General features: G+C 42.8%; 1 protein-coding gene across 6 annotated transcripts in view; it reads right to left on the bottom strand.

Moving 5' to 3' along the window:
• Nucleotides 1-19,738, bottom strand: part of Cul1 (cullin 1) — a 77,674-nt gene that overhangs the window by 7,747 nt on the left and 50,189 nt on the right. For all 6 annotated transcript variants that reach the window (XM_069996973.1, XM_069996970.1, XM_069996968.1 and 3 more), the window contains 9 exons: nucleotides 15,979-16,141; nucleotides 13,928-14,058; nucleotides 7,988-8,095; nucleotides 7,802-7,908; nucleotides 3,982-4,030; nucleotides 3,537-3,668; nucleotides 2,486-2,603; nucleotides 1,089-1,165; nucleotides 554-685 (listed from right to left, as the gene is read on the bottom strand). In XM_069996973.1, the coding sequence (XP_069853074.1) occupies nucleotides 554-685; nucleotides 1,089-1,165; nucleotides 2,486-2,603; nucleotides 3,537-3,668; nucleotides 3,982-4,030; nucleotides 7,802-7,908; nucleotides 7,988-8,095; nucleotides 13,928-14,058; nucleotides 15,979-16,141 (1,017 nt within the window). The remainder of the gene's footprint in view (nucleotides 1-553; nucleotides 686-1,088; nucleotides 1,166-2,485; nucleotides 2,604-3,536; nucleotides 3,669-3,981; nucleotides 4,031-7,801; nucleotides 7,909-7,987; nucleotides 8,096-13,927; nucleotides 14,059-15,978; nucleotides 16,142-19,738) is intronic.

The raw sequence follows: 19,738 nt of genomic DNA, 5'->3' as shown, positions 1-19,738 counted from the left end.
AAGCCTCCCTCCCTCCTGGCAAGAGCCATGGGAACACTTACTAAGAACATTATTCTGCTAATTCTCACCTCACCACGGAGCTTTAATATGCCCATTGGATAGAGAGGACTGAGGCTCAGAGTTATCAAGTAACTACCTCATCCCCTCAGCCAGTAGGATTAGACTCAGCTCATCTGACTTCATTAAAAAAAGCTTTTTTTTGGTGCTGGTCCTGCGGCTTGAAATCAGGCCTGGGAACTGTTACTGAGCTTTTTTGCTGAAGACTAGTGCTCTACCACTTGAGCTATAGCACCACTTACAGCTTTTTGGGAATTCATTGGAGACAAGAGTCTCACAGACTTTCTAGCTTGGGCTGGCTTCAAACTATGAACCTCAGAGCTCAGCTTACTGAGTAGCTAGGGTAACAGGGGGAGCCACTGGCACAGTCTGACTGTATTGCACCAAAAGCTTGAACTCTACATTCTGGTACACGAGTAACTTGATTATTTCTATAATTTGTCTTATGTTCATTTAGAATTACTTTTTTCTTTTCAAAAAGAAAAGGTTATCTTACCTGCAAAGTGTATCTGTTTTTGAAGCAGTTTGTTACCAATTCTCCTTTAGATAACTGATACAACCATGTCAATTTTCTGCCACTGTGCCGGCTGGCATAGAAAGCTGTGAACCGCTGGTAACTGCGCTCCAACTGCACAGAAGGACAGGGTTATGTGGACTCCATCAGCCCTCACGTTCCATGCCCAGCCGTGCTAATAAAGCGCCTTGCCCTAGGTTTACAGTACAAAGTGAGTGTCCTTCCTGAGCAATGGGGTGAACGGAGACAGGGCTCTACTCCGGGCCCAGCAGAGGCCATTAAGCGCTCAATAGAGAACAAATTAGGTTCTTTTTAAAGAGTAAACGGACATGCTCTGCTGACTGGGACAGAAATGACCACCTTCAGCTGTCTAACCAGTCTGCTCCGCCATCACCCTCCAGGGCTAAATGCTGCCCTGTCTGCTCAGCATAGAGGCCAGCGCCCTGCAGGAAGGCTTCTGCAGAAGCCACGGCTGTGACCACGAATGGACAGGCTGCCCGTTCCTTCCCAGCCTTACCTCGGATGGCAAGGCGAATGTGCAAGATTGTTGAAAGGGCCATGACCCGGAACTCAGAACTTGAATACTGAAATCCACTGGGAGGTCGGCGGAAGGTGTTGGGAGAAAATTCCAGAACATATTTAATTAGTCTTAGAAACTGAAAAATTCTGTCATTCCAGTGACATGCAGAGAAGTGTTCTTTATTAAAGGAAAATACATGAAATTAAAAATCCTGCTTGAATAGAAAAGGAAAAATTGAGCACAGTTTTAACTCCTTCAGTTAAAGGGGAAGCCGTGTATGTGGAGGGCATTGCCCGTCACGCGGAGTCTGAGGATGGCCGGAGCCACAGGGAGAGCTCCTGGGTCAAACCGAGGCATAGCACAATGGTTCCTAACACAAGGACCCGCAAAGCTCACAAGTGCAGCGTGTGGACTCTACTACTATGAGAGATACACAGGGCCAGAGCACGGCTCGAGAACGCCTGCACTAAACCCCAGCACCCTCCCCACAAAAAAAGCACACCCCGACATAGACATTCATAACCTAGGAATTAAACCATCCATTCATCTTAGCAGATGGCTGGAAAGTCCAGTGGCAAAGCAGTGAAGCTAAACAAGGAGATAGCACTTTGGATTCAGGAGAGGAAAACTTTGTTTTTCATATAAAAGACAAAATTTCATCACATGATGATGCTGGCATAAACCCGCCACCCCACGACTGCAGCCAATCTTAAAATACCAGTCCTGTCACCTCTCTGCAAAGAGCATCACTCAGGCCACATTCAGTTTTTGGTTTGTGTCTACACAGCCCAAAGAGTTTCTAATTAATAATAATAAAAATAAAAATAAAAAGCCTGTGACAGTAGCTTATGCCTATAATCCTAGCTACTCAAGAGGCTGAGATCTATGGATTGTGGTTGGAAGCCAGCCCAGGCAGGGAAATTTGTGAGACTATTACTGCAATTAACCACCAAAAAGCTGTAGCTCAAGTGGTAGAGCACTAGTCTTCAGCAAAGAAAGCTCAGTGACAGCGCCCAGGCCCTGATTTCAAGCCCTGGCACCAGCACAAACACAAAAAGGACCAAAATCCAGAATGGACCCAAACTAAGGATCAAAAGAAGGTAAGGCAAAATAAGCCGCGCATGTGCTGTCCACATGTGGGATGATCATGAGAAGTCTGAACTTGGGACCCAGATGCAAGTGACCTCCTGGCCTCCAGCTCCCAACCACACGAACCCTCATTCTGGCAAGGCTATCATCCAACACACCCCTTGGAAGTCAGGAGGGGCGGGGCACTGGGGAGGCACTTCCTGCTGCTTGACAGACCATTGACCTTCCACACTTCATGTTCTATCGTTTCTCTCATCTGCTGCGAGGAAACCCTGCGGAAGTAGCCACAGACCCTCGATACTCACAGTCGAGTGGTTCAGAATTTGTTAGGTGCTTTTTGAACTGTTCATTCAAATCTTTGCTTACACCAATGTCTTGAAACATTCGTTGAAGTTTGGAGGTATACTCAAAACCACAAGCTTGCTGAAATAAATCCAGAGAACACTTACTAATTTTACAGCATATTCATGTTTACAAGGAATCTTAAAGAAGTCACGTTATAGCACATATGCTTAATTGTGTGGTATTAAATAAAGTTACTTTTATGCTATACACATGTACTGATTAAAATCAACATTAATGAAAATAATTAACATCTGAACAGCTAACTCTCCTAACACAATAATCACGATTCAAGCACCTCAGGAGCAAGGCATTCTATCACTGTGGTAGAATACTAACAAGTAATTTGCCTCTTATCCTAAGACTATAGACTGAACTCCTCAGCCTGTCCAGGTGGGTCCTGGAGAGGTCAGGAGGGTGGGGCACAGACTGAATGGGCTTTAGAGGAGACAGAAGAGAGCTCTACCAGCCAGCACTCTGTGCCAGCGACAAAGCTCACCAGCAACCCCAGGAGCCACACTGATTTTGGCCTTCTGGGAGACTCAGTCTGTTGTCTGAGCCACCCAGCCCATGGTATTTTGGTTTGGCAGTGTGAGCTGACTACGATACGCACCGAGTCTAGGTCAAAGTGGAATATGCTCTGAGGCATATATGACAACACCAAAACACACGGACGGACAAAGGAGGCAGAACAAAGGAGAGCAGCAAAGGAACACCAGGACCTCTGCTCCACCCACGGGAAACAAACCCAGAGCAAAGCAACTGCTAGTCCACTCACAGGGACTAGAGCTATGTCCCAGGTATGTCCACAGCAGGACTGGGCACAACAGAACGACCCAAAGAGGGCTTGGCCAAGGTAGAAGGCACTGGCGGCCCCACAGGAGACCTGCTCAGCGTGGCGGGTTTCCAGCACAGGGGCAGCAGAACACCTGCTGTACAACTCCTCTGCCACGGACAACCCAGGGAAACCAACAACCACATTCACAAGGCCTGCGGGCAGAAGCAGAAGCTCACCTTCAGCTTGGAGATCATGCTCGCCTCAGCATCGTCACTCGCACTGTTCTGGTGCACAAGTCTCTTGGCCAGCATCTTTGCATAGAACTTCTGGAACACATCCTTGTCCTCTATGTACTTGAACACGACCATCTGGAAAGTCAAGAAAACACAGGAGTGAAGCACACACCTGGCGCCAAGGTATGCCTAGTTCGGGCGGGGTCTGTGTGCCATTGCATATGATGGCACAAATCCTGCCCCAAAGGATTTATAGTACACATGTCTATCCATCCCTCAAGCCACAGTAAGCTGGATTAATGAGAGTAGTACTAATGCAATTTAGGGAATAAATGACAGATTCAACATTGAGACTACTTCCCACTTCAGACGCCCTGGCTAAGCAGCCTCATAAGCGTGTGTGGCACGAGCAGCTATGGAACACGTGCACAGTTGGGGGGCACCTTACCACTTGATTGAGCGTGTCTTCTAATTCTGCCTCTTCTGGGTTCTTGGAACTGAAATTTAAAGATACTATTTTAAAACAAATAAGTAGATTGTTATACAAGCACCACATGGTCAAAATGCCACACTGGAGTGTGGTTCCAAGCGTTCAAATGATCAGTTCTCCTTGGATCAGGCCATGGGGAAGGGAGGGTGACTCCTTACCATGGCAGTTTAGCAATCTTACACTGTCATGAAAGAATACACTATGAGACACTCATGAACATGTCCAAGGTGATGACTAGGGTTCGACTCCAACAGCAGAGGGCCTGCCTGGAAAACACCAGGTCCTAAGTCCAAACTCTCCCCAGCTGGAGGGAAGGGAGGGGGCGATAGGGGGAGTGAGAGAGAAGGAGGGAAAGAGGAGGGAAGAGGGGAGAGGGAGAGAGATCCAAGGTGAAAACCAATGAAGATATTTTAAAATCTTCATGAATTATGGATGACATTTTCCTTTAAGATAACCCATTTAAACATTAGCAAATAATCTTAATTTCCCAACTCCTTTGTAGAGCTCATTATAATCAACTTTGGGTAGCAGATATACTCTAGTCTGACGATTGAAGTGTGTTCTTTCTGAGCCACAGACAGTATGATGACTGGACAAAGCCTCATCACAGGACCGACAAAAGAGTGGAAAGCACGGGGAGCTGGGAGGAAGCAAGGTTGGGTTTTCTGTAAACAGTGTGTAAAAGTTCCTGTCTTAACTCCTTCTGAGAAGAGGGCCACACTATTCTACCTACTGCACACAGTGATCCCAAACTGGGTGGTGGTATTAAAGTGGAAATGTGCTCTAATAATAATAAAAAAAATACCTGCTGTTTTACAAGGAAGAAAAAATAAGCAGACGCATAGTTTCATTTTATGTGTGTTTATCATGGTGCCAGGGCTTGAACTCAAGACCTCATGCTTTTGCGTGGCTTTCTTGCTCATGGCGTGTGCTACCACTTGAGCCACCTCTCTAGTCTGATATTTTGCTAGTTAACTGGAGATGGAGTCCGATGCACTTTTCTGTCCAGGTTGGCTTCAATCCATGATCCTCCAGGCCTTAACCTCCTGACTAGCTACTGCTCCTGGCAATAGTTTCCTTTTAATGGCCTAATAATGAAAAGATTTAAGCCATGACTGAAGTGCCACCTTCTGTTTGTTCTGTGTGTGTGTGTGCTTGTATATGCATTGGTCCTGGGGGCTGGAATTCGGGCTTGGAAGCTGTTCTTGAGCTCTTTGCTCAAGACTAGCACTCTACCACTTTGAGCCACAGCTCCACTTCCAGCTTTTTTGTGGTTAAAGAGATAAGAATTCCATGGATTTTTCTGGCTGGGCTGGCTTTTTGAACCACAATCCTCAGATCTTAGACTCTTGAATAGCTAGGATCATAGGCCACCAGCGCCCAGCTCGGATGATTGTCCTTTAACAACTCATTTATTCAGTCTATGGACAAATAGTAATCTAAGGTGAATTAAGGGTAAATCAATTTTGTAAGGATGTGGCTAGAAGAGTCTTTTATAAACAAAACCCCTTAATTTATATCAAATGAATGAGCTACTAAACAAGGTCTGAAGAGGCATTTCAAACTTGAGAACAGCTCAGAGAATCCATTTCTGTTGTTTACTAGCAGGCTAGCAGCAGCTCTCTCAGTGCTCACTGACTCTATTTACCAACATATGCCTGCCAAAGAATATTTGGGAAGCCTCTCTCTCAGCAGCCTTAGCTGATACGTCAGACTTGATTAGGACCATCTATGAAAAGGTAATGGGTAAAAAGTATTGTTAAATCAACTGAAGTCCTCATAGACAACCTCAGTATTTAAATTACTGAATTATATTACAATAGCCAGAAAAAGTGACATCAAGTCACAAAAGACATTTCAGTTTCATTCTTAGAATATATTAGTGCATCTGATAAGAACTGTTAAATATTACAAAAGACCAGTATGACAATAAACAGAAAATAATCAACTATTCAAGTTCTCGCTGGGCTTTGGAAATGGCTTTCTAGCAAAGTTAAGAGATGGCTCTAAGCTGGGAACTGATGGCTCACTCCTATAAATCCTATCTGAAGTCTGAGATCTGGGGTCAAGGTTCAAAGCCAGCCCAGGCAGGAAAGTTTGTTTTTGTTGGTCGTGGGACTTGAACTCTGGGCCTAGGCGCTGTCTCTGAGCTCTTCAGCTCAAGGCTAGCTCTCTGCCACTTAAGCCACAGTGCCACTTCTGGTTTTCTGAATGGTTTATTGCATATGAGTCTCACGGACTTTCCTGCCCAGGCTGGCTTTGAACCATGGTCCTCAGATCTCAGCTTCCTGAGTAGCTAGGATTACAGGTATGAGCCACCAGCGCCTGGCTTCTGTGAGACTCCTATCTCCAATTAACCACAAGAAAACCGGAAGTGGCTTCAAGTGGCAGAGAGCTAGCCTTGAGCAAAAGAGCTCGGGCTCTGAGTTCAAGCCCCATGACCGACAAGGAAAAAAAAAAAAACTATTAAAAAATAGATTTGGGGGCTGAGGATGTGGCTTAGTGGTAGAGTGCTTGCCTGGCATGCATGAAGCTCTGGGTTCAATTCCTTGGTACCACATACACAAAATAAAATGCATCTGCACTGTGTACAGGCTAAAAAGAAATAAAAAATAATTTTAAGCCAAAGACAGCTACTGACCTTTATCAAAAGTTTCCCATTATCTACCAAGCTTTTCATGTAGTTCTTAATTACCACAGCAATTACATTGTGCATGCTAGCTGAGCTATTCCTAGAAAGCTATACCTGCTATATTTCAAGAAGTTTTCTTGCGCTCACTGGTGAACTTGTTTTGCTAGTGTTAGTTTAAGACTTCTGCAGTTCTCTTCTTAAGTGAAAGTTGTCTGTGGTCTCTTTCTCAATCTTTTTTGTTCTGAAGTCACATTCACCTCAAAGAGCTGTTTAAAGTACAACTTATGGACACTGTATTAGAAACAGTACAATTTTGAGGTACAGGAAACTAGGGTGACAGAAAGCTGAAGTCTTCAGCTTGCGGATGGGGCTGACGGCGAACCAGCCTGGAGCCTGGAGGAAGCTGTGGACAGGAAGACGAGCAAGGGAGCAGGACCCACCTCCCCAGAGGCTGGCGACACAGAGAAGAGCCAGCTCTGAATACCCCAGGGAGAGCAGCAAAGTATTCAGTTGAGAAGTAATTTACAAAATGAAGAATATCAAACAGTAACACAACAAACTCATCAAATAAAAATTGGTAGGGTAAAGAAGTTCTGCAGTACACAGAAAGTCTTCTTTGGGGGGTAGAGAAGACGGAAGAGAGTGCTAGCTCTTTGAAGTCAGGTCCTCATGCTTTCCAGACATGGATTCTACCATGGCCCAGGCTATATCCCAGTGCTTTCTGCTTTAGATGTTTTATGAATATGGTCTCCAGTTTAGCCAGGAGGCTTGGACTGTGGTCCTATTTATGCTACTCAGGTAGCTCACTGGTCAGGCACGTACCACCCCCTCCAGCTTTCACTGTTGAAGGGGTCTTATGAACTTTTTTGCCTCGCTGGCCTCAAACTATGATCCTCCTGATCTCTACCTTCTAAGCAGCTAGGATTACAGGGAAGAACTACTATGCCTGAGTCTTGTTTTTTACAAATAGCCAGTGGAAGCTGATGTAGATTTCCAACTGGAAATGTGTCTTATTAATTTTATTTTCTCAGAAGATACAAAAATTACAATTTGATGGAGGTAAAGCATAATATAAACATTAGTTCCTTATATAAAAGCTGAGATTTGATAGGTATATTAAGAATAAAACAAAAAAACATTTGATACCTTTTCTTTAACAAGGAGTCACAGTATCGAGCCAGCAACTCTGGGGATTTACTGGATGACTGCGCCATTTTGGTAACCGCATTGTTGTTTATGAAGCGACCACAAGCCTGTGTCATATAAAGGACAGTTAGAGAACAATGTCCCATCCACACACACCGGAGGAAGTTATAACTGCAACATGCCTACCTTATCAAGTGCAGCCACAAAGCCAGCATCATTGTTAAATGCCGACATCACCAGGGCGTTGTATTTTTTATGAACATCCAGCACAGTCTGTACATACATTTTAGGGTCCTTAGTGGAAAAAACAGAAACTAAAGTTGGGAACTAAATTGTGTACATTAATGTCTCTCACAAATTCTATAATTGTTAAGGGATTAGATATATCTTCAAAGAAATTAGTGAATATAGTCAGAAATGCTTTTGGTTCTACCACTGAAACATAGGACATCAATATTTATAAAATAATATAAAACATTCTCAGGCTCAAAAGTAAATACTGAGCTGGGTGCTGGTGGCTCACACCAGTAATCCTAGCTACTCAAGAGGCTGAGATCTGAGGATCGAAGTTCAAAGCCAGCCTGGGTAGCAAAGTCTGTGAGACTCTTTTTTTTTTAATTTTTTTTTGGGGGGTCTGGTCGTGGGGCCTGAACTCTGGGTCTGGGCACTATCCCTCAGCTCTTCAGCTCAAGGCTAGCGCTCTACCACTTGAGCCACAGCGCCATTTCCGGTTTTTTTCTTTTTGTTTATGTGGTGCTGAGGAATTGAACCCAGGGCCTCATGCATGCAAGGCAAGTGCTCTACCACTGAGCCATCTTCCCAGCCCTGTGAGACTCTTATCTCCAATAAACCACCAGAAAACTGGAAGTGGCACTGTGGCTCAAGTGGTAGAGCACTAGCCTTGAGCTGAAAAACTGAGGGACAGCGCCCAGGCCCAGAGTTTAAGCCCCACAACCAACCAACCAACCAACCAACCAACCAACCAACCAACCAACCAACCAACCAACCAACCATAAATAAATAAATAAATAAATAAATAAATAAATAAAAACTGATTTCAAGCCTAAATTAAAACAGCAAAAACTCAAAAGGATCATGCAAATTAAAAATGTTAAGTGACAGCTTTGCTAACCAGTTCTTTTGTTGTTAAAAAATTCAAGTGCTGAACAAGAGATTTTTTTTCTTTTTTGCTATTTTTGTTTTGTCTGTTAATGTCTTTGGGAGTGTAAGGGGAGCACAGGATTGGAGAAACAAAGGGTAACATATGCAGCAATGGTACTCATTGGATGCTACGTTGAAAATTAACTATACAATTTATGGGTGGGAATGGGAGGGAAAAACTGGGAGAGAGAATGGGAAGGGGTGACACTGTTCAAAAAGAAATGTACTCTTTATGTGACTTATTTAACTGTAACCCTCTGTACATCACCTTCATAATAACAATAAACATTTTAAAAAATTCAAATGTTGGACTTCGTTCTGGACAGTGAGACTGACAATCTGGAAGTCAGTAGGTCTGAATGGGACAGGGAGGTCTGAGTGCATGCATTCACAATGGGAGAGAGCTGGACAAGCACTGGAACTTGGCCTACCTGGGCCACAGGGAGCTTCCAGACAAAATGACAATTGGAAATGGAATGTAAGGATTGGCACTGTAGGGGCTGGGAAGGTGGCTCAGTGGTAGAGCGCTTGCCTTGCATGCCTGAGGCCCTGGGTTCGATTCCTCAGCACCACATAAGAAAAAAGCCAAAAGTGGCGCTGTGGCTCAAGTGGTAGAGCGCTAGCCTTGAGCTGAAGAGCTGAGGGACAGCGCCCAGGCCCAGAGTTCAGGCCCCACGACCGGACCAAAAAGAAAAAAAAAAGGATTGGCACTGTGGGAGATGATGCAGTGCCAGGTAGGCTGGTACTGGTGTGGGGCAAAGGAGACAAAGCTCAGGGATGGTAGGACCACCACAGGCAGTATGACGCAAGCACTGCGTCTATCCCCATTTTATAGATGAAGAAACCAAGGCACAGGTTAAGCCTCTTGTCATGGGTAAGAGGTTGCAGAGCCAGACAAGGACCCAGGCAGGGGCGCCTACATCTGACGAGCTCTCTACCACTTGGAAAAGGGTCTGGTGCCCCAGCAGGACACGCAGCACAAGCTGAGCCCACCCCCAGGCCGGGGCAGTCCTGATGCCCAACTGACAGTGAACAGGAGGAAGGCCAGAGGCGTCTGATTCTCCCATCACAAGCCAAAGGCTGCAGGTGCATGGAACTGAAACGTTCCACTGATGTTTTGCTTTTGAAATAGAAACTCATTGTGCAACCCAGGATGGCCTCAAATATATGATCCTCCTGCCTCAGCCTCTGTGCTGAGGTATACCCCACTATGCACGGTGTAGAATACTTGATATAGTTATATGCAGCATTAGGAATGAGAAACCAGAACCCCCTAAATTCCAATTATTCTGCATTTTTTGGTAACATTTTGCTTGTTTATAATTAATGAGTAGTAAGATTACAACCCTATCACTAAAACAATCAAGGTTTTCTGTAAGTAAAAAACAATAAATAAATGTAAGGAGTATTATGATGATGAATATATTGTGAAATGTTAAGAATTTTATAGTCTTAACTTCAAGACTGTGGCGCATGCCTGTAATCCCAGCTACTCAGGAGATGCAGAGAGGACGGTGGTTTGAGGCAAGCCTGGGAAAAAAGGTAGCATGGCTCTAGCTCAAAAAAGGCCAGATGAAGCCACCTTTTATCCTAGCGACACGGGAAGCTGAGGCCTGAGAATCGTGGTTTAAGGCCAGCCCGGGAGGAACATCTGTGAGGCTCTTATCTCTAGATGATCACTAAAAAAACCCCTACAAGTGGAGGTGTAGCTCAAGTGGTAAAACACTAGCAAAAAAGCTCAGTGACAGAACCTAGACCCTGAGTTCAAGCCCCAGGACTGGCACACACATACAAAAAAGGCTATGTGGGGCTGGGTGCCAGTGGGCTCATACTGTAAACCTAACTATTCAGGGGGCTGAGATCTGAGGATTGTGGTTTGAAGCCAGTCTGGTCAGAAAAGTCCCCATGAGGCTTTTAGCACCAAATAATCACTCAAAACTGGAAGTGGAGCTGTGGTTCAAAGTGGCAGAGTGCTAACCTTGAGCAAAAGAGCTCAGGGTCAGAGCCCAGGCCCTGCCTGAGTTCAACCCCTGCCCCCCCCCCTCCCCCAAAGGCTATGTGTGGTTTTACAGGTCTATAATCCTATATACACAGTGGTAGTGGGTGGGGGAAGGTAGGATTGTGGTCCAAAGCTGGTCTAGGTACAAACAGAAAACCCTATCTAAAAAACAAACTAAAGCTGGGTGCTGATGGCTCATGCTTGTAATACTAGCTACTTGAGAGGTTAAGATCTAGAGGATCTTGCTCTGAGGCCAACCTGGGCAGAAAAATCTGGAAGATGCTATCTTCAAAAAACAAACAGCCGGGCGCTGGTGGCTCACGCCTGTAATCCTAGCTACTCAGGAGGCTGAGATCTGAGGATCGCGGTTCAAAGCCAGCCCGGGCAAGAAAGACCGTGAGACTCCTATCTCCAATAAACCACCAGAAAACCGGAAGTGGCGCTGTAGCTCAAGTGGTAGAGCGCTCGCCTTGAGCTGAAGAGCTGAGGGACAACGCCCAGGCCCAGAGTTCAAGCCCCACGACCGACAAAAAAAAAAAACAAACAAACAAAGAAAAAAACCAAACCTAAAACATACACATAAAACCCAGAAGAAAGCAGGGTAAAGGTATGGCTCAAGGTGTACAGTTCCAGCCAACTAAGCGCAAGCTCTGGTACTACCAAAAAATAAAAGAAAAAAGAAAGAAAGAAAAAAAGAAAAGTAACAAGCAAAAAGGGAAGAGGTATAGTGTAAGGAGTAGAGCACTTGTCTAATAAGCATCATGAGTTCAATGCCCAGGACTGAGCCTTCCCCTCAAAACAAAACAACCCTCCTCCAAAAACAACAACAAAAAACCCAAAAGGATTGCTATTAGTTTACTGAGAAATGAAAATATTTCTTGGGATTTCATCTGAAACATTTGTGGGGTTTAAGTTGTAACATCAACAGCATCATCAAATAGCTAATTGTTTCGGGAGATAAAAAAGGGTAAAAACCAATTATTACAGGGCCAGATACCCATGGCATTCTGCATTTTTTAAAAATGATCATGGGAAGGTATGGTCCTTGCTTTCAAAGTGCTCTCCAAGTATGTGGGGCCCAGTCTCTTCGGATGCATTTATACAGGTTATATTTCTATAAATGCTTACTATACTGCCAGCAACAAACATAATTTTCCTTTGGCTTGTTAAAGCAAGCACACACAGGTTTTTGATTTACCAAAAAGGCAGAATGTCTCATAACGTAAAACATGCTAACTCAGTTTGCTACCCCTTTCTCTTTCCAATCTAAGTCAAGCATTGGGTAAATTTTCCTATAAAAAAATTATGCTACCTTTGCTCTGCTCTAAACCAGTTTTGAATCTTCTATTTGAATCTCTATATGTGTGTGTGTTGGTAAATACATACACACATCAAGCATCTCATATCCCATTTGTTCTGCAGCACAGCAGTGGGGCATGAGTGTTCCACCCCAAGGTGAGGCTGGACAGGGTTCTTCAAACACTCTGGGCTCTTGCAGGTATGTATGACAGGCCCACACCAACCACCTCCATGTTATGTACCCAGGGAGGCTGATGGAGGTAACCCTGGTATTCCCAGAGGGCTGGCTTGTGTCTGGCAGGGTGTTACACATCCAAAAACAGCACTGAGTGCAGGGTTCTTCTTCCTGCACTGCAGGGCAATGCCAGCTTTCATCAGGTGCTGGGAGTGAGGCACCACGGGAAACTCTCCCCTCAACCTTTCCTTCTTAATGGTTCTAACTATTTGAAAAAGCCTTAAGGAAAGTATCTAACCACTACAAATCTGCTTGAATCACATCATAAAACCTGCAATAACTTTAATCTAGGTCAGGCATCAATTAGCAGTACAACTGGTTTTCAAACTAAATTATTCTAGATAAACAGAATCACAGAATGACCAGATAACGAACCTTACTTGGGTCTCTTATTTAAGAACACTCTGGGTATTAACATACAGCAGAATAGTACAAAGCAAGGAGACAGGACTAACATGAAGAAACTCTTTTGCCCTTAAACGTTCAATTATAACAGAGTGCTTTCTTGGTATAAAATATACTCATCAGAACCAATTCTCTTATGCTATGACCCAATTCAACTGGGCAAAGGTTTCCAAAGTTTAAAAACCACGTTCTCACAGTAATCAAATCTCATCAAAACTTTTATATAATAATTGTGATTTTAATTCAAACAACTTTTTGCTGCTGTTTTATTTAATATTCATGAGGCAAACCATATGGTTTGACTTACTACTCAGATCAAAGTTACTGAGAGGCACAACTTAAGCCACTACAAGTACTAGTGGCCGAACATACATTCCTAGGATTTTTTTCTTTCTTTGTTTTTGGTGCTAGTCCTGGGGCTTGAACACAGGGCCTGGGTGCTGTCCCTGAGCTTCTTTTGCTCAAGGCTAGCACTTTACCACTTGAGACACAGCACCACTTCTGACTTTTTGTGTAGTTAAATGGAGATAAAAGTCTCATGGACTTTCCTTCTCAAGCTGGCTTCAAACCATGATCTTCAGATCTCGACCTCCTGAGTAGTTAGAATTACAGGTGTGAGCCATGGGCCCAACAGCTTTCTATGGAAGCAATAGGCAATAGGGAAAAGAGATAAATGGGAAGAGTAAATTGACATCCCCAATGCCCAAAAGATGCCAGAGAATGATTTATAGAGATATTTGCTAAACAAAAAAATGTTTGTGAACTTGCTACTTCAAAACCCCAAAATAGATTTCCTATGGGAATTTTAGCAATATCTTTGTTGTTGGTTGTGGGGCTTGAACTGAACTCAGGTCCTATGCACTGTCCCTGAGTTTTTTCGCTCAAAGCTAGTGTTCTACCACTCTGAGCCACAGTGCCACTTCCTTAGCAACATCTTGATTGCTTGGATTTTCATGTGGAGAAGCACAACACATAGCTGCTGCTGTACATGAAAAGTTAATTTGTTATTCAATCAAGGATTACTTACATTTAATGCAGCTTCGCCACACTTCTCAATTGCTGCAAGACCCTGATTATGAATGTGTGTTTCCAGCAGTTTTTTCAATTCTCCTAGGCCATCCTGGATTCTAGATACAAGATTATACATACGGCCCAAATCTGAAAGAGATGGTCACCTTTATGCACGGAAACCAACTGTATATACCTGTTCTGCTAATTATATATTTATACTGGGATGAGATCATGTGAAATAAGCTGAATGTTATTAGCTCTTACTAATCAAAAGTATACACAATATTTTATACATGATTATACTTTTCTAAAAGTAATAGAAATTACGCTATTATAGACATTGATTTCCCCCCTTTATTATGTGCATCTACTAGCATAGGAATAGAAAAAAGGTTTTATTTTTGGTCTGTCATAATACTTAAACTCAGGGCTTGGGCTCTGTCCCTGAGCTCTTTTGCTCAAGGGTAGTGGTCTATCCCTTTGAGACATAGCCCCACTTCAGATGCTTAATTGGAGGTAAGAGTCTCATCGATTTTCCTGCCTTTTAACTACAGTCCTCAAATCTGGCTTTGAACCACAATCCTTAGATCTCAGCCTCCTGAATAGCTAGGATTCTAGGTGTGAGCCAGCAATGCCTGGCTTAGAAAAATGTTTTTCGAGGGGTTTTTTTGGGGTCAGTACTAGGGCTTGAACTCAGGGCCTCACATTCTCTCATTTTTTTTTTTTAAATTATTGCTAGAGCTCTATCACTTGAGCCACATCTCCACTCCTTGCTGGTTAAATGGAGATAAGATTCTTTGAAATTTGTCTGCCTGGGCTGGCTCCAAACAACTATTTTCAGACCTCAGCCTCCTGAGTAGCTAGGATTCTAGGTTATAATTCACTGGTACCAGGAGAACAAGATTTTTCATAATTAGAAACTACATTTAATCCTTTTTAAAATCCTCAAGATTGAGTTGTTGTTTACATTTGATGAATAAGCATTCAAACATTTACATTGAAGTATAAATACACTTAAGGAAAATGTACTCAGTTTTTTCAACTATTCCAAATGTGGAACAAATGGGCCCTCCAATTCTTTATTCTTTGTTCGTTTAACTTACAAGGGTCCAACATAAAAGACCACAAATCCAAACATCAATGAGTTTAGTTCCTAAGGATTAAGGGAAAGCAATTAGAGGAAATATAAAACAGCTCATGTTATCACTAGCTTATATTAGTTATACATTCCCATATGTTTGCAATGTATTTCAATCCATCTCAACCCCTCTATATCTTTCCCTTTCTCATCTTCCTTCCTCAATCATTCAACAGGTTTCTTTGTTCTATCTTCATAGATGCAGACAATGTACCCTGATTGTAATCAACCTCCTTGTTAGCCCCAATACCCTCCAGACAGTCATGCTCCATAGAGCTTGTTTCTTTCCCTGCCCTTTCCTCTATTGATCAACAGCTTTCACTGAGGTTCTTTAGGCTGTAAAACAGAAGTGTGTTCTTATATCTCGGAGAGCTTTCAAAGGAGGAACTCAGAAACATTACAGGTAAAACCATTTAACATTAACGTGTATGGGACAAATTATAATCCAAATTAAATCAGAGAGATGTTTGTCCTCCACTTGTTCATGAAACACTCCCCCTGGGAGCACTAGTGGCTCATGCCTGTAATCCTAGCTACTCGGGAGGCTGAGATCTAATGATCACAGTTTGAAGCCAGGCCAAGCAGGAAAGTCTGTGAGACTCATCTCCAATTAACACCTGAAAAAACTGGAAGTGGAGCTGTGGCTCCAAATGGTAGAGTGCTAGCCTTGAGCTCAGGGACAGCACCCAGGCCCTGAGTTCAAGCCACACAGCTGACAAAAAGCCCCACTACTTACAAAAAACAAACAAACGAAACCAAAACAAAAAAACCCACTGCCCAGAAACCTGAAATAATTCTGTAACAAGGCCCATACAAGGTATTTTTACAAAAAATGCTAACACTGGAGATGCTAACTCAGAGAAAAGAATTTCAATGATTCCCACACTTCAGATTATAGAGAACACTTATGAGGAGTCTTAGTAGCTTACCTTCATTCTTGTCAGCATCCAGCAAATTCTGGAACTCTGTGTGGAAAATCTCCAAGTGTTTTTCGATGAGGACCTGTTCACATTTCCTTGCTAGTTCATCCTGTGTGCTCTCATGAAGATAAACCTGTACTCTTCGCTGTTCCTCAAGCAGACGAGCCTCTGCCTGCAGAAAATTATGTGAATAATAGCAAATTCAGTTCACAAATCTGCTCCAATACAATATGATTCAGGAAAAAAAGGGCAACAGGCTTTCTGATTTTAGGTAAATGCTAACCATATTTAAATAGCCACTGATATATTCCATTTTTTCTCTGTAATGTGTATGCTTCAATTCTTCCTTAAAATGCTATCGTAACCAGTTCAAACATCTTCAACATTAATTTTTTCCTTAAGTGATATTTCATCCTCAGAGGACAACATGCCACCTCCTGACCCTCTGAGAAACCTATAAATTCTCTTCTACATGTTACAAAGTTCTACATCTGACTGAAATAGGCCTCAAGTCAAGGATCACATCAGCATAATCCTAGGAAAGAGCCCTTAGTATTAAGACTCTAAAAATTAAACAACAACAAAACTATTACCAATCACTGAATATGTACATATCTCAAATCTACTGGGTTATTTACATATCTCAACTTCTTGTTTCCCTCCATGGAAGACAGAAAAATAGGCAATTTAATACAGCAGCAAAATGAGTGTCAATATATATTAGAATCCATCACAAAAATAAACATGTTTGGTGTGAAGAGTTACTTAGGAATCACCAAATCACCAAAGCAAGACAGAAATTTCCTAATAAACTCAAATTATCCAGACAAAATATAGACAAAAAAAATTACATTTTGAATTGTAAAAACTCTAATACCCGGGGCTGGGAAGGTGGCTTAGTGACAGAGTGCTTGCCTTGCATGCATGAGGCCCTGGGTTCGATTCCTCAGCACCACATAAGCAGAAAAAGCCAAAAGTGGCGCTGTGGCTCAAGTGGTAGGGTGCTTGCCTTGAGCTGAAGAGCTGAGGGACAGCGCCCAGACCTAGAGTTCAAGCCCAGGACTGGCAAAAAAACAAAACAAAACAAAAAAACCCCTCTAATACTCTCCAAATGATTTTCAGATTTGGTATAATCTTAAGACATATCTGCAAAATTCAACAGCCAAGAAAACACGAGCAACTAATTAGGCAGCTTTGCATAGTCAGTTGCTGCACCATACAGAGAGGCTACTGTCTAATTATACACTCTATCGAAAGGCCTAACCAAGAGAAATAAATTTGACAATATCTACAGTATATATCAAAAGCCCAGTACCTGGGCTGGGAAGGTGGCTCAGGGGTAGAGTGCTTGCCTTGCATGCCTGAGGCCCTGGGATCGATTCCTCAGCACTGTATAAGCAAAAAGAAAAAAGCCAGAAGTGGCGCTGTGGCTCAAGTGGTAGAGCGCTAGCCTTGAGCTGAAGAGCTGAGGGACAGCACCCAGGCCCAGAGTTCAGGCCCCACGACCGGACCCCCCCAAAAAACAAACAAACAAAAAAGCCCAGTACCCTTAACATACAATAGTCTCTAGCAAGTCAATATACATTTATCCAAATGAAAAAATTGAGAAGGGAATAATTTACAAATATATAATAAAAACTTGACTTTTGTTCAATTTCCAGTAAAATTAATTTAATTAATTTACAAAATTAAAATGTGCTGGGTTGGGGGCATGACCCAAGAGGTAGAGTGTCTGCCTGGCAAGAGCAAGGTCCTACAAGAGCAAGTTCAAACCCCAGTGCTGAAAACAAAACAAAACCAATAAAATGTTCTAAAATAGGCTGGGAATGTGGCCTTGTGGTAGAGTGCTTGCCTAGCATGCACGAAGTCCTGGGTTCAATTCCTCTGTACCATGTAAACAGAAAAAGCCAGGAGTGGTGCTGTGGCTCAAGTGGTAGAGCGTTAGCCTTGAGCACAGAGAGGCTCAGGGACAGAGCTCAGGCCCTAAGTTCAAGCCCCATAGCTGGCAAAATTTTTGTTCTAAAATAAGTTACAATGTATTTGGGAAGTGAAATATCACTATCCACTAGATTAAAATACTTACATATATGTTAACAAATCATTAATGAAAAAGGTTACAAAAAAATCTGTAGCCTCATTCCAAGCGGCTTCACACCTATAACCACTAACAGTGCCCCATGCCTTCCATGTTTATATCGTCCATATTTTTTCAGAACATCTATAATTAATGTGTAATTTTGTTTCTCTTCCAAGAATCCTCGTGCACATGAACCCAGAAGTGCTATGTTGATGTCTGCTGCTGCATTTCTGTGTTTCAATAAACCTGATACCTCAGAAGGCTGAGGAGAACATGCAAACCAAATAGCATTACTTTCTCTGCTTCATGTTACACATGTTTCTTGGAAAAGTATCACTCTGAGCAGCAAAACAAACTTTTACCCCTTCCCAAGAGGAAAGATTAGCATGTTGGTGTTACTGATGATTCATTCTGAGTATACTGTCTTTCTTCCTTTTTAGCTAGAAAAAGTAGTTGCTTTCTCCAGATCTTTATTGCAGGGGAAGAGAAGCAGGTACCTACATGATTAGGGACCCACTGTGGCCAGAAGGGCCTCCAACATAGCTTATTTCATATATTGATTGGTAAAGAAACCAAAGTCCTGAGTGTTTCATTAGGTTTTTGAAAGGACAGCCATGGTTTTTAGAGCTCAAATTAGTCTCAATCACATGAAGCAGTATATTTTAATAATACTAACATGGGGGCTGGGAAGGTGGCTCAGTGGTAGAGCACTTGCCTTGCATGCCTGAGGCCCTGGGTTCAATTCCTTAGCACCACATAAGCAAAAAGAAAAAAGCCAGAAGTGGCACTGTGGCTCAAGTGGTAGAGCACTAGCCTTGAGCTGAAGAGCTGAGGGACAGTGCCCAGGCCCAGAGTTCAGGCCCCATGACCGACCCCCCCCCCAAAAAAAAATAATACTAACATGACTTGCAGTGTTCAGTCATCAAATCCATCCTCACAAAGATGGGTCAAAGATTCATGCTTGCACTAAAATATTTCTAGCAACAGCAAAGTGAATAGAAATTCTTGGGAGTGTGACTATCAACCCAAACTGCTATTGGCACCACAGAACGTGAGGAGGGAATGTCTAAGACCAAGCCCTCTCATTAGGTTTGTTTTTGTTGTGCACTTATGCTAGGACATCTTCATACACAGATGCACATACACATACACACACACCTTTACATCTCATGCTACTTAATTTAAAATTACAGTTCATTTAGTTGTCATTATTATCCTGTATTATTTACCCTTTACAGGTGAGAAAACTGAGGAAAATAGTAAATGATGGCTCACAATCTAGCTTGAGATGCAAGACTAAAATGTATGAGAAGTTTCTGTGGTTAAATTCTGGTTTCATGCTTGTAGCTTCTCTGTGTTACGGTTGGAAGTCAGGTTTGGTGTGAACTAGTAAGTAGATATGGGACAAACCTAAAACTCTTCTAACAAGAAATGTATTTGGGGCTATGAATGTGGCTCAGTGGTAGAGTGCTTGCCTAGCATACATGAAGCCCTGGGTTTGATTTCTCAGTACCATATAAACAGAAAAAGCCAAAAGTCATGCTCTGTTTCAAGTGGTAGAGTATTAGCCTTGAGCAAAACAAACTCAGGAACAGTGCCCAGGCCCCGAGTTCAAGCACCAGGACTAGCAAAAAGAAAAAACAAAACCAAAAACAGTATTTGATGGGAACTAAATGCACAAAGCATTCCTTA

This window comes from Dipodomys merriami, unplaced genomic scaffold (genome assembly GCF_024711535.1).
Source record: "Dipodomys merriami isolate MVZ:Mamm:240054 unplaced genomic scaffold, mDipMer1.0.p SCAF_5, whole genome shotgun sequence".
Taxonomy (NCBI): Eukaryota; Metazoa; Chordata; class Mammalia; order Rodentia; family Heteromyidae; genus Dipodomys; species Dipodomys merriami.
The sequence above is the reverse complement of the archived record's forward strand: the minus strand, read 5'-3'. Positions and strand labels throughout refer to the sequence as shown.